Genomic DNA, 12,398 nt, shown 5'->3' with positions numbered 1-12,398 from the left:
GGGAAACTCAATGAGCCCTCGGATGCCCTCTCGCGTGGAACATGCGCCAGTATACAGGAGGACCGTTTGCAGGCTCTCCATAATGACCTATGCCATCCTGGGGTCACTCGGCTCTACCACTTTATAAAAGCCCGCAATCTGCCCTACTCGGTGGAGGACGTCAGGTCCATAACAAGAAGCTGTCGGCTATGCGCGGAATGCAAACTGCACTTTTACCGACCTGACCGGGCACATTTAGTCAAGGCCACTCGTCCCTTCAAGAGACTGAGTGTCGATTTTAAGGGCCCCCTTCCCTCAACAGATCGGAATGTGTACTTCCTCAACATCATTGACGAGTACTCTAGGTTCCCTTTTGTTGTTCCCTGCTCTGATACATCCGCTGCCATGGTTATCAAGGCATTCCGTGATCTCTTTACCCTGTTCGGGTACCCCGGCTACATTCACAGTGACAGGGGCTCGTCGTTCATGAGCAATGACTTGAGGCAATACCTGCTCTCATACGGGATTGCCTCTAGTAGGACCACGAGCTACAACCCTAGGGGTAACGGATAGGTGGAACGTGAGAATGCTGCAGTCTGGAAGGCTGTCTTACTGGCGTTGAAGTCAAAAAGCCTTCCAGTCTCCCGTTGGCAAGAGGTGCTCCCTGATGCGCTCCATTCTATTCGCTCACTCCTGTGTACGGCAACCAATGCTACTCCCCATGAGAGGATGTTTTCATTCCCTCGGAAGTCTTCCTCGGGGACCTCATTACCGTCTTGGTTGACGTACTCAGGACCCGTCCTCCTGCGGCGACATGCAAGTCCGACCCGTTGGTCGAACAGGTCCATCTCCTCCACGCCAACCCTCAGTATGCCTATGTGGCATACCCTGACGGGCGAGAGGACACGGTCTCGATCCGAGATCTGGCACCAGCAGGGGACGTAGCAACCCCTGTCGCTCCCATACCCCCTGTTACAAACCCCTGAACTCTTGTTTCTCCCCCGGACACTGCGCGGGCAGCATCGGGACCATTGCTTAACCCTTTCACTCCCGTGTACAGCTTATCTGAGTCCAGAGGATGGTCGCCACTTCAGGGCGTGTCGGGACTCCATGGATTACCGTCACCTCAGGGTCAACCGGCCTGTGAGTCTGTGGAGGAACAGCTGGACATCGCCTTGGGGAGAACTCCACCGCGAGTGCCTACTCCGGTGTCACTGCCGGTATTGAGGAGGTCACAACGACGGTGCGGTCCCCCTGACCGTCTGAACTTATAGATTGATGACAAATTATTCTGTTTTTGTACCCCGCCGGCCTTTGTTCTCAAAGGAGGGGTGAATGTGGTGAACCATCGTTGGTTCCCACTGGATAGTACTGAGCCAGGGTCTGGCCAGTACTACAAGGATGTACATATGTTGCTGTTGGGTTAGGGATGGGTTGTGCTACTTGTTGCTGTTGGGGTTAGGGTGGGGTTGTTACACCTTTGTATTGTAGTATTGTGGTACATCCCAGTCGGGCTCCGCCTCCTGGGAGAGGTATAAAGGTCCCTGCTCTGGCTGGGACCCCTCAGTCTGGGATCGTGTATATAATTGTTAACTGCTTTGTTTCAGCAAATAAAAGCCTTCATTTCCTGAGCATCAAGCCTCGTGTGTGATAACGCGCATCAACTGGAGATGTTGGCAGCCTTGAAAGTGGATAAATCTCCAGGTCCAGATGAATTGTGCCCTAGCTGCTGTGGGAAGCAAGGGAGGAGATTGCAGGTGCTCTGACCCAAATTTTCAATTCCACTCTCTCAAGGGAGGTGCCAGATGACTTTAAAACAGCTAATGTAGTTCTGCTATTTAAAAAGCGTTTTAGAGATAAACCAGTGAACTACAGACCAGTGAGTCCCATGTCAGTGGTAGGGAAACTACTGGAGAAACTTCTGAAGGAAAGCTTGATCAGGGATTGTCAGCATGGCTTCATCAGAGGGATGTCATGCCTAACAAATTTGATTGAATTTTCAGGAGGTGACCAGGTGTGTAGACAAGTGTAGTGTAGCTGATGTAGTTTCTATGGATTTGACAAGATCCCACATGGAAGACTTATAAAGAAGGTAAATGCACATGGGATATAGGGTAATTTGATAAAGTGGAGTCAAAATTTACTCAATTGTAGGAGAGGGTGGTAACAGAAGGCTGCTTTAATGACTGGAAGCCAGTGTCCAGTAGTGTACCACAGGGATCTGTGTTGGGCCCCCTATTATTCATCATTTATATAAATGACATAGATGACTATGTCGGGGGGTAAGATTAGTTAGTTTATAGGTGACACAAAGATTGGCCGGGTGGTTAACAGTGAGGCGGAATGTCTTGCGCTACAAGGTATAGACGGAATGGTCAAATGGGCAGATAAGTGACAGGTGGAATTTACCTGCAAAGTGCGAGGTGATGCATTTTGAAAGGAGTAATTTGACAAGAAAGTACTCAATAAATGGTAGGACACTAGGAAGTTCTGTGGAACAAAGGGACTTTGGCTTATTTGTCCACAGATCTCTGAAGGCGGAAGGGCATGTTAGTAGGGCGGTGAAAAAGGCATATGTGGCACTTGCCTTTATCAACTGAGGCACAGGTTACAAAAGCAGGAATGTCATGTTGGAGTTGTGTAGAGCTTTGATGAAGACACAGCTAGAGTACTGTGTGCAGTTCTGGCCGCCACATTATCGGAAGGATGTGACTGCCCTGGAAGGGCTGCAGAGGAGATTCACCTGGGATGCAATATTTCAGTTATGGAGAGGTTTTCGGTGGAGCAGAGAAGATGAGGGGCAACTTGATCGAGGTGTACAAGATTATGAAGGACATGAACAGGGTGGATAAGGAGCAGCTATTCCCTTTAATTAAAGGGTCAGTCACGAGGGGACATAGGTTCAAAGTGAGGGGCAGGAGGTTTAGGGTGGATGTGTGAGGAAAATCTCTTTTACCCAGAGGGTGGTGACAGTCTGGAATGCGCTGCGAGGGAGGGTGGTAGAGGCGGGTTGCCTCATATCTTTTAAAAAGTATCTGGATGAGCAATTGGCACATCATAACATTCAGTGCTATGGGCCAAGTGCTGGCAGATGGGATTAGTTAAGAGTTCATGGTGTTAAGGGTAAGATCCTGGCATGGACAGAGGATTGGCCAACTGGCAGAAGGCAGAGAGTGGAGATAAAGGGGTCTTTTTCAGGATGGCAGCCGGTGACTAGTGGTGTGCCTCAGGGGTCAGTGCTGAGACCACAAATTTTCACAATGTACATTAACGATTTGGAAGAAGGAACTAAAGGCACTGTTGCTAAGTTTGCAGATGATATAAAGATATGTAGAGGGGCAGGTAGTATTGAGGAAGCGGGGGCTACAGAAAGACTTGGACCGGTTAGGAGAGTGGGCAAAGAAGTGGCAGATGGAATACAATGTGGAAAAGTGTCAGGTTATGCACTTTGGGAGGAGGAATGGAGGCATGGACTATTTTCTAAATGGGGAAATGCTTAGGAAATCAGAAGCATTAGGGACTTGGGAGTCCTTGTTCAAGATTCTCTTAAGGTTAATGTGCAGGTTCAGTCGGCAGTTGGGAAGGCAAATACAATGTTAGCATTCATGCTGGGGCATTGAGACACTAAGGAGCAATTTAGCATGACTAGTCCACCTAACCGGCACATCTTTGAACTATAGACTGTGGGAAGAAACTGGAGCATCTGGAGGAAATCCAGACAGGCTCAGAAAGAACGTGCAAACTCCACAGTCACCCAAAGCCAGAATTGAGCCTTGGTCCCTGGCACTGTGAGGCAGCAGTGGTAGCCACTGTGCCACCGAGTTGCCCTATCATGACGGACAAGACTCGACAATTCGTCTCTGTGGAATTTTGAAATTTTGCATGCGCCTGGGACTTTGGGAACATAACAAGCGGCCCCTCTACCCATAGTCAAACAGGCTAGCAGGAAGAGTGGTATGCTCAGCCAATCACCTATTGAAAAAATGTGAATGTGACCACACTGATTACTATGCTGCGTTACTTAGCCTGCGGAATCTTCCTTGACAGGGTCTGCCCTCGTCCACACAGCTTCTTCCACACAGACATTGGTAGGAAGCATGGTGAGGTCCTGCAGCAGCAGTTTAGGGAGTTTGGTAGAAAGTTCAAAAGCAAGACCTCTCGGGTTGTAATCTCAGGATTACTCCCTGTGCCACCTGCCAGTGAGACTAGAGGGGGGGGGGGGGTGGGAACCAAAGCAAAGGTGAATTAAGTGAAGGAGAACCAAATAGTAGGGCCAGTCAGACTCAGAGGAAGAGCAGGCAGGGGGCGGTTGCTAATCAAAGAGGTTCTGGTGGACTGAAGTGCATTTGTTTCAATGTGAGAAGTGTAACAGGTAAGGCAGATGAACTTAGACCTTGGATTAGTACTAGGAACTATGATATTGTTGCTATTACAGATACTTGGTTGAGGGAAGGACAGAATTGGCAGCTTAACATTCCAGGATACCAATGTTTCAGGTAGGATAGAGGGGGATGTAAAAGGGGTGAGGGAGTTGCACTACTGGTTAAGGAGAATATCACAGCTGTACTGCGGGAGGACACCTCAAAGGACTCATACAGCGAGACAATATGGGTAGAGCTCAGGAATAGGAAGGGCGTAGTCACAACTGCCACCCAACTGCCAGCGGGAAATATAGGAACACATATGCAGGCAGATCTTGGCAAGGTGTAAAAGTAACAGGGTTGTTGTAGTGGGAGATTTTAACTTCCCCTATATTCACTGGGACTCATTTAATGCGAGGAGCAAGGGTGGAGCAGAGTTTGTCAGGAGCATCCAGGAGGGCTTCTTGAAACAATATGTAGCTAGTCCAACTAGGAAAGAACAAAGAACAATACAGCACAGGAACAGGCCCTTCGGCCCTCCAAGCCTGCGCCACTCATGTGCCCAACTAGACCATTTGTTTGTATCCCTCTATTCCCAGTCTGTTCATGTGGCGATCTAGATAAGTCTTAAACGATCCCAGCGTGTCCGCCTCAATCACCTTGCTTGGCAGTGCATTCCAGGCCCCCACCACCCTCTGTGTAAAATACATCCCCCTGACATCTGTGTTGAACCTTGCCCCCCTCACCTTGAACCCGTGACCCCTTGTGTTCATCACCTCCGACCTGGGAAAAAGCTTCCCACTGTTCACCCTATCTATGCCCTTCATAATTTTGTACACCTCTATTAGGTCGCCCCTCATCCTCTGTCTTTCCAGGGAGAACAACCCCAGTTTACCCAATCTCTCCTCAAAGCTAAGACCCTCCATACCAGGCAATATCCTGGTAAACCTTTTCTGTACTCTCTCCAAAGTCTCCACGTCCTTCTGGTAGTGTGGCGACCAGAACTGGACGCAGTATTCCAAATGTGGCCTAACCAATGTTCTATACAGCTGCAACATCATATGCCAACTTTTATATTCTATGCCCCGTCCAATAAAGGCAAGCATGCCATATGCCTTCTTGACCACCCTCTCCACCTGTGCTGCCACCTTTAAGGATCTGTGGACTTGTACACCCAGGTCCCTCTGTGTGTCTATACTCCTGATGGTTCTGCCATTTGTTGTATAGCTCCCCCTTACATTAGATCTACCGAAATGTATCACTTCACATTTATCTGGATTAAATTCCATCTGCCATTTCTCCGCCCAATGTTCCAGCCTATCTATATCCTGCTGTATTCTCTGACAATGTTCATCACTATCCGCAGCTCCAGCAATCTTTGTGTCGTCCGCAAACTTACTGATCACACTAGCTACATCTTCCTCCAAATCATTTATATATATCACAAACAGCAGAGGTCCCAGTACAGAGCCCTGCGGAACTCCACTAGTCACAGACCTCCAACCGGAAAAAGACCCCTCCACTGTTACCCTCTGTCTTCTATGGCTAAGCCAGTTCTCCACCCATCTAGCTAGCTCACCTAGCTTGGAGGGCTTGGAGGGCCGAAGGGCCTGGGAGGGCCTCACCTAGATTTTGAGAAATCTGCTCTCAAATCTGCTCTCAATCAAAAGAGCAGATTTCCACTCCATCTGATGAAGGAGCAGCGCTCCGGAAGCTAATGGTATTTGCTACCTGGTGTTGTTAAAACTCTTTTTGTGACAGGGAAGATCCCAGAGGATTGGAGAATAGCCAATGTCGTTCCTTTGTTTAAGAAGGGTAGCAAGAATAATCCAGGTAATTACAGGCCGGTGAGCCTTATATCAGTGGTAGAGACATTATTGGAGAGGATTCTTCAAGACAGGATTTGCTCCCACTTGGAAATAAGTGGATGTATTAGCGAGAGGCAACATGGGGAGGGGAGGTCGTGCCTCACTAACTTGATCGAGTTTTTCGAGGAAGTGACGAAGATGATTGATGAGGGTAGGGCAGTGGATGTTGTCTCCATGGACTTCAGTAAGGCCTTTGAAGAGGTCTGTCATGGCAGACTGGTGCAGAAGGCAAAGTCGCATGGGATCAGAGGTGAGCTGACAAGGTGGATACAGAACTGGCTCGGTCATAGAAGTGGAGATGCCGGCGTTGGACTGGGGTAAACACATTAAGAAGTCTCACAACACCAGGTTAAAGTCCAACAGGTTTATTTAGTAGCAAAAGCCACTAGCTTTCGGAGCGCTGCTCCTTCGTCAGGTAAGTGGGAGTTCTGTTCACAAACAGGGCATATAAAGATACAAACTCAAAGAACAAAGAACAATACAGCACAGGAACAGGCCCTTCGGCCCTCCAAGCCCGCGCCGCTCCCTGGTCCCAACTGGACCATTCTTTTGTATCCCTCCATTCCCACTCAATTTACTCAATTTACAAAATAATGGTTGGAATGAGAGTCTTTACAGGTAATCAAGTCTTAAAGGTACAGACAATGTGAGTGGAGAGAGGGTTAAGCACAGGTTGTCTCCAGCCAGGACAGTTAGTGAGATTTTGCAAGCCCAGGCAAGTCGTGGGGGTTACAGACAGTGTGACATGTGTGACATGAACCCAAGATCCCAGTTGAGGCCGTCCTCATGTGTGTGGAACTTGGCTATCAATCTCTGCTCAGCGACTTTGCATTGTCATGGTCACATCAGGAGCATGTCAGATTTCCCCAGGACATTGGACAGAATCCTTGCAGAGCAGAAAGAGGCCCTTTGGCCCATCGAGCCTGCTCTGACTCTCAGACAGAGTATCCCACTCAGGCACTATCCCTGTGACCCTACATGTTTACCCCCTAATCCCCCCTAACCTACACATCTAAGGGGCAATTTAGCATGGCCAATCAACCTAATCTGCACATCTTTGGAATATGGGAGGAAACTGGAGCACCCGGAGGAAACACACGCAGACACAGGGAGAACATGCAAACCCCACACAGACAGTTTCTTACAGCTGCAGAGTTAATTAAATAAACTTACTGTCACTATTGCCCTTGTTACAGTCAGTGTTACAGCAAACCATAGAAAACTACAGTCCTTACACCTTTTCTTGATGAAAGATATCAATTTGCTATTTTTTGACCTTCTGACACCTCACTCATGCCTAGGGTGGATTGAAAGATTATCACAAAGCCTCCCACCATCTCCACCCCAACTTTCTTCAGCAACGTGTGATATAACTATCCCAATTAAGAGACTTATCCACTCTAAACGTTTCCAGTACATTCTTCCCGTCACACTTCACCCCATCTATTACCCCAAACACCTCCACTTCAACTGATATTTTGTCAGCATTCCCTTCCTTAGTAAACATTGATAAAAAGTATGCAGTAAGAATTCTAACCTCTAATTACCTGCTTACAATTTACATAGTAAGTTTTTGGGTTCCCTTTTATATTGACTGCCCTTCGATTCTTAATTTCCCTCTTTACCAGTCTTACTTTTTTTACTTCCGCTCTCACCTTATTTCAATTGGTCTGGTTCTTACCTGAAGAATCATCTGATATGCATCTTATACATCCTCTTTTTTGTTTCATCATATTCTCTACCTCCCACATCACTTAAAGAATCGTGCCTTTGGTTCTGTTAACTTTCACCCTTGTTGAAACCTTCCTAGCCTATATTTGAAACATCACATCCTTAAAGATCACTAATTCTCTCTTTACAGTTTTTTCTTTAAAAATATGGTTCCATTTTAGCTTGGCTAGATTTCTCTCATCCTTTTTGACATTAGTCCTCTTCCAATTTACATTCTTCTTGCTCTTTGCCATTTCTAATGATCACTCTTACCCAAGTGTTCCCATATAAACACTTAGTCCCCTTGATCCACTAGATTCCCTAGCATCAAATTCAGCAGTGACTGAGATCATGCTGGGCAAAGAAGAATCCCTGAACATTCTCCCGAAAGAATGGTCCTTGGATGGCAAATGACTTTCAATGTCAAAATGCAACACCATGCATGCAACAAGGTGCAGACAGTCTTAGACCTTCACAAACAGAATGATAGCCATCTGCCTTACATTGGTCAAGTAGCACCTTGGGATTGTCCTATCAAGTGACATAGCATGGGTACACCACCTAAACTATATTGCAAACAAAATTTTAGAATTTGCAAGGAGAAATCTAACCAAATGTAACAAAACATTAAAGACTGTAACATACAAGGTTTTGACCTATCCCAGACTGGTGAATAAAGTAGTTAAGAAGGCATATAGTATGCTTGCCTTTATTAGCCGAGGCATAGAGTCTAAGAGCAGGGAGGTTTTGCTGAAACTATATAAAACATTGGTTAGGCCACAGCTAGAGTATTGTGTGCAGTTCTAAAATCCATATTGCAGGACGGAGTGATAACATTGCAAAGTGTGCTAAGGAGATTTAGCAGGATGTTACCTGGGCTGGAGAGTTTTAGGTATGAAGTGAGATTGGGGTTGTTTTCCTTAGAGCAGAGGAGACTGAGGGGGAAACATGACTGAGATGTGTAAAATTATGAGGGGCATAGACAGACAGGAAGAAATTTTTTCCCTTGGTGGAGGGACACAATGACCAGGAAACCTAGATTAAAGGTAAAGGGCAGGAGGTTTAGAGGGGATGTGTGGAAAAACGTTTTCACCCAGAGGGTGGTGGGAGTTTGGAACTCTCTGTCTGAGAGGGTGCGGAGGGCGGCAGAGACCCTCATAACATTTCAAAAGTATTTAGATGTGCACTTGCGATGCCAAGGCATACAAGGCTATACATTGAAACATACATAGAAAATAGAAGCAGGAGAAGGCCATTCAGCCCTTCAAGTCTGCTCCACCATTGATTATGATCATGGCCAATCATCAAATTCACTACCCTGATCCCACCTTCCCCCATATCCCTTTAGCCTCAAGAGCTATATCTTGAAATCACACAATTATGGACCAGGTACAAGAAAGTAGCATCAGAATAGTTGCATGGGTTGTCTTTGACTGGTGCAGATGTGATGGGCCAAAGGGCCCCTTTCTGTGCTGTATACCTCTATGACTCTATGCAGCAATGGCTTGGGACCCCAACCAAACCGACCGTGTTAACAAACTGGAAATGGCTCAAAGACAAGCAGTACAGTTGGTCTTCAAAGAACATCCAGTGTTGCATCTATGCTGAATTACTTGGAGTGGCCCACACTGCAACAATGAAGACAGCTGAACAGGCTTACACTGTTCTGCAAAGCAGCTCACCATGAAGGGTATACTATTGGCATCCTAGCATATATTAAAAAAAGAGGGAAAATACCAAACAGTTTGAACCTATCCAAGGTTGCACACAAGCAAATCGAAACAGCTTCATTTCAAATACCATTAGAGACTAGAATAACCTTCCCTCAGCAATAATTAATCAATTGAAAGTATATATGGAAAAGAGGAAACACAGCGACAATGTCGGCCAAGTACTTTGCAAGGAAGTTGGGCTATCTCGGGACAATGATGCTGTACAGCGATGTCCAGAAGCTATTCTGATAAAACATTACAGCGCTCACGAAGGGACATCTAGACTCGAAACGTTGGCTTTATTCTCTCCGTAAGAAGTTTAACAACACCAGGTTAAAGTCCAACAGGTTTATTTGGTAGCAAAAGCCACACAAGCTTTCGAGGCTCTAAGCCCCTTCTTCAGGTGAGTGGGAATTCTGTTCACAAACAGAATTTATAAAGACACAGACTCAATTTACATGAATAATGGTTGGAATGCGAATACTTACAACTAATCCAGTCTTTAAGAAACAAAACAATGGGAGTGGAGAGAGCATCAAGACAGGCTAAAAAGATGTGTATTGTCTCCAGACAAGACACATCATTTATTCTCTCCCCACAGATGCTGTCAGACCTGCTGAGATTTTCCACAATTTTCTGTTTTTGTTTCAGAACTTGTTCCCCTTCTTAATTAACCGAGTCAATCTTCTGCATGTTTAAAGTCCCCCAATATCACCACTCTTGAATTCCCTGCAAATTTGTTCCTTGAAGGCAGCCATGCTGGTAAAGTGGAGCAGGCAGCTCGTTATGTGGATTGAAATACATACAGATTTATTTAAATTGATGTCATGCCCGTTTTGGCCAGGTTCCTGATTGTGGCCATTTATGGGCCTTGGTAAAGTGCAAACTGGCGCGGAAGCAGGCGCAGATCGTGCTACTCGTCTCGTGCCTGACTTTACCAAATTTTCTCACCCAAAAAAAGGCGCAACACAATGGTAAAATCCCGGCATAGGACTCTATGACTCCAGCATGTGACCCTGGAAGTAATCCAGAGATTATTACTCTTGAGATCATACAAAGAACAAAGAAAATTACGGCACAGGAACAGGCTCTTCGGCCCTCGAAGCCTGCACTGACCATGCTGCCCAACTGAACTAAAATCCCCTCCCCTCCCGGGGACCATATCCCTCCATTCCCATCCTATTCATCTATTTGTCCAGTGCCCCTTAAAAGTCACTATCATATCTGCTTCCACTACCTTCCCCGGCAGCAAGCACCCACCACCTTCTGTGTAAAAAACTTGCCTCGTACATCTCCTCTAAACCTTGCCCCTCACACCTTAAATCTATGTCCCCTGGTAATTGGCTCTTCCACCCTTGGAAAAAGCTTCTGACTATTCACTTTGTCCATATACCCCTCATAATCTTGTAGACTTCTATTAGGTCGCCCCTCAACCTCCGTTGTTCCAGTGAGAACAAACCAAGTTTCTCCAACATACCTTTTAACTTCCTCCCTAGCTTCGGGGCGGCACGGTAGCACAGTGGTTAGCACTGCTGCTTCACAGCTCCAGGGTCCCGGGTTCGATTCCCGTCTCGGGTCACTGTCTGTGTGGAGTTTGCACATTCTCCTCGTGCCTGCGTGGGTTTCCTCCGGGTGCTCCGGTTTCCTCCCACAGGCCAAAGATGTGCAGGTTAGGTTGATTGGCCAGGTTAAAAATTGCCCCTTAGAGTCCTGGGATGCGTAGGTTAGAGGGATTAGCGGGTAAATATGTGGGGGTAGGGCCTGGGTGGGATTGTGGTCGGTGCAGACTCGATGGGCCGAATGGCCTCCTTCTGCACTGTAGGGTTTCTATGAAAATCTGACAGTAGGACTCAACAGCTGTCCTCTCTGTGTCATTGGTACTGACGTGTACCAGATCTGACACATTCCCTTCCTTCTGAAGAATATTCTGCACTTTCTCTGTGATGTCTATTACTAGGCAGATGACGCACCATGTGAGACTCAATTGCTATGGAATTGACTCTTTGCTGCAGAAGGAGGCCATTTGACCCATTGTGTCTGCACTGGCTCTCCAAACGAGCCAAAGTGCCATTCCCCTGCCTTTTTCCCAAACTCCTGCACATTGTTTCTACTCAAATAAACATTCAATGCCCTTTTGAATGCTTTGATTGAACCTGACTCCAACACACTTCCAGACAGTGAATTCCAGATGCAAACCACTCGCTGTGGGAAAAAGGTTTTTCTCACATCACATTTGCTCCTTTGATAAATTCCATATGACCATCTGTATTCTGAGTTACAAATCCACAGGACTGTGTCTGACCTGAGCTAAACCATGGCTCATTTCTACTACTATACCTCATGCAAGCTGGAGATGAAGCCGGATGAGAAGCTGGAGAGGCCAAATTGTTTCTCAATGGTGACAATGCTGCTTTTGAAATAGGCACTATACAAGAGCTGGGCGCACTGCAGCATTCCGTGGCACAAGACAAAGAGCTGCAAAGGAAAAAGGGAAAACTGTCAGAAAATCTGTTACCATGCTCAGGAACAAGTTCCAAAACTTCAAAAAATCTTTAAATCTTCAGGAATCAATGCTGATAAAAATGAGTCCAAGTGTAAATACGGTTCCTAAAAGGGGTTCTGGTAGATGATGAATAGTTAGTCGGACTATTGCCAAGTGACAAATTGGGTTGGTGTCAAACCCCTGAAACATGTTTTGGAAATCAGAAATTTTCATTTGGTATATATTTCTCCTCATTCTGTACTTGAGAGTTGATGACATACAACAT

General features: G+C 46.4%; 1 protein-coding gene across 4 annotated transcripts in view; it reads right to left on the bottom strand.

Annotated features, from left to right (window-relative positions):
* The window catches only part of LOC144491451 (solute carrier organic anion transporter family member 2A1-like), a 450,593-nt gene that overhangs the window by 396,642 nt on the left and 41,553 nt on the right, over window positions 1-12,398 (bottom strand). For all 4 annotated transcript variants that reach the window (XM_078209279.1, XM_078209280.1, XM_078209282.1 and 1 more), the window contains exon 2: window positions 11,968-12,105. In XM_078209279.1, the coding sequence (XP_078065405.1) occupies window positions 11,968-12,105 (138 nt within the window). The remainder of the gene's footprint in view (window positions 1-11,967; window positions 12,106-12,398) is intronic.

Source organism: Mustelus asterias, chromosome 3 (genome assembly GCF_964213995.1).
Source record: "Mustelus asterias chromosome 3, sMusAst1.hap1.1, whole genome shotgun sequence".
In the NCBI taxonomy this organism is placed as follows: Eukaryota; Metazoa; Chordata; class Chondrichthyes; order Carcharhiniformes; family Triakidae; genus Mustelus; species Mustelus asterias.
Note: the sequence above shows the minus strand (reverse complement) of the source record. Positions and strands in the feature narration are given on the sequence as shown.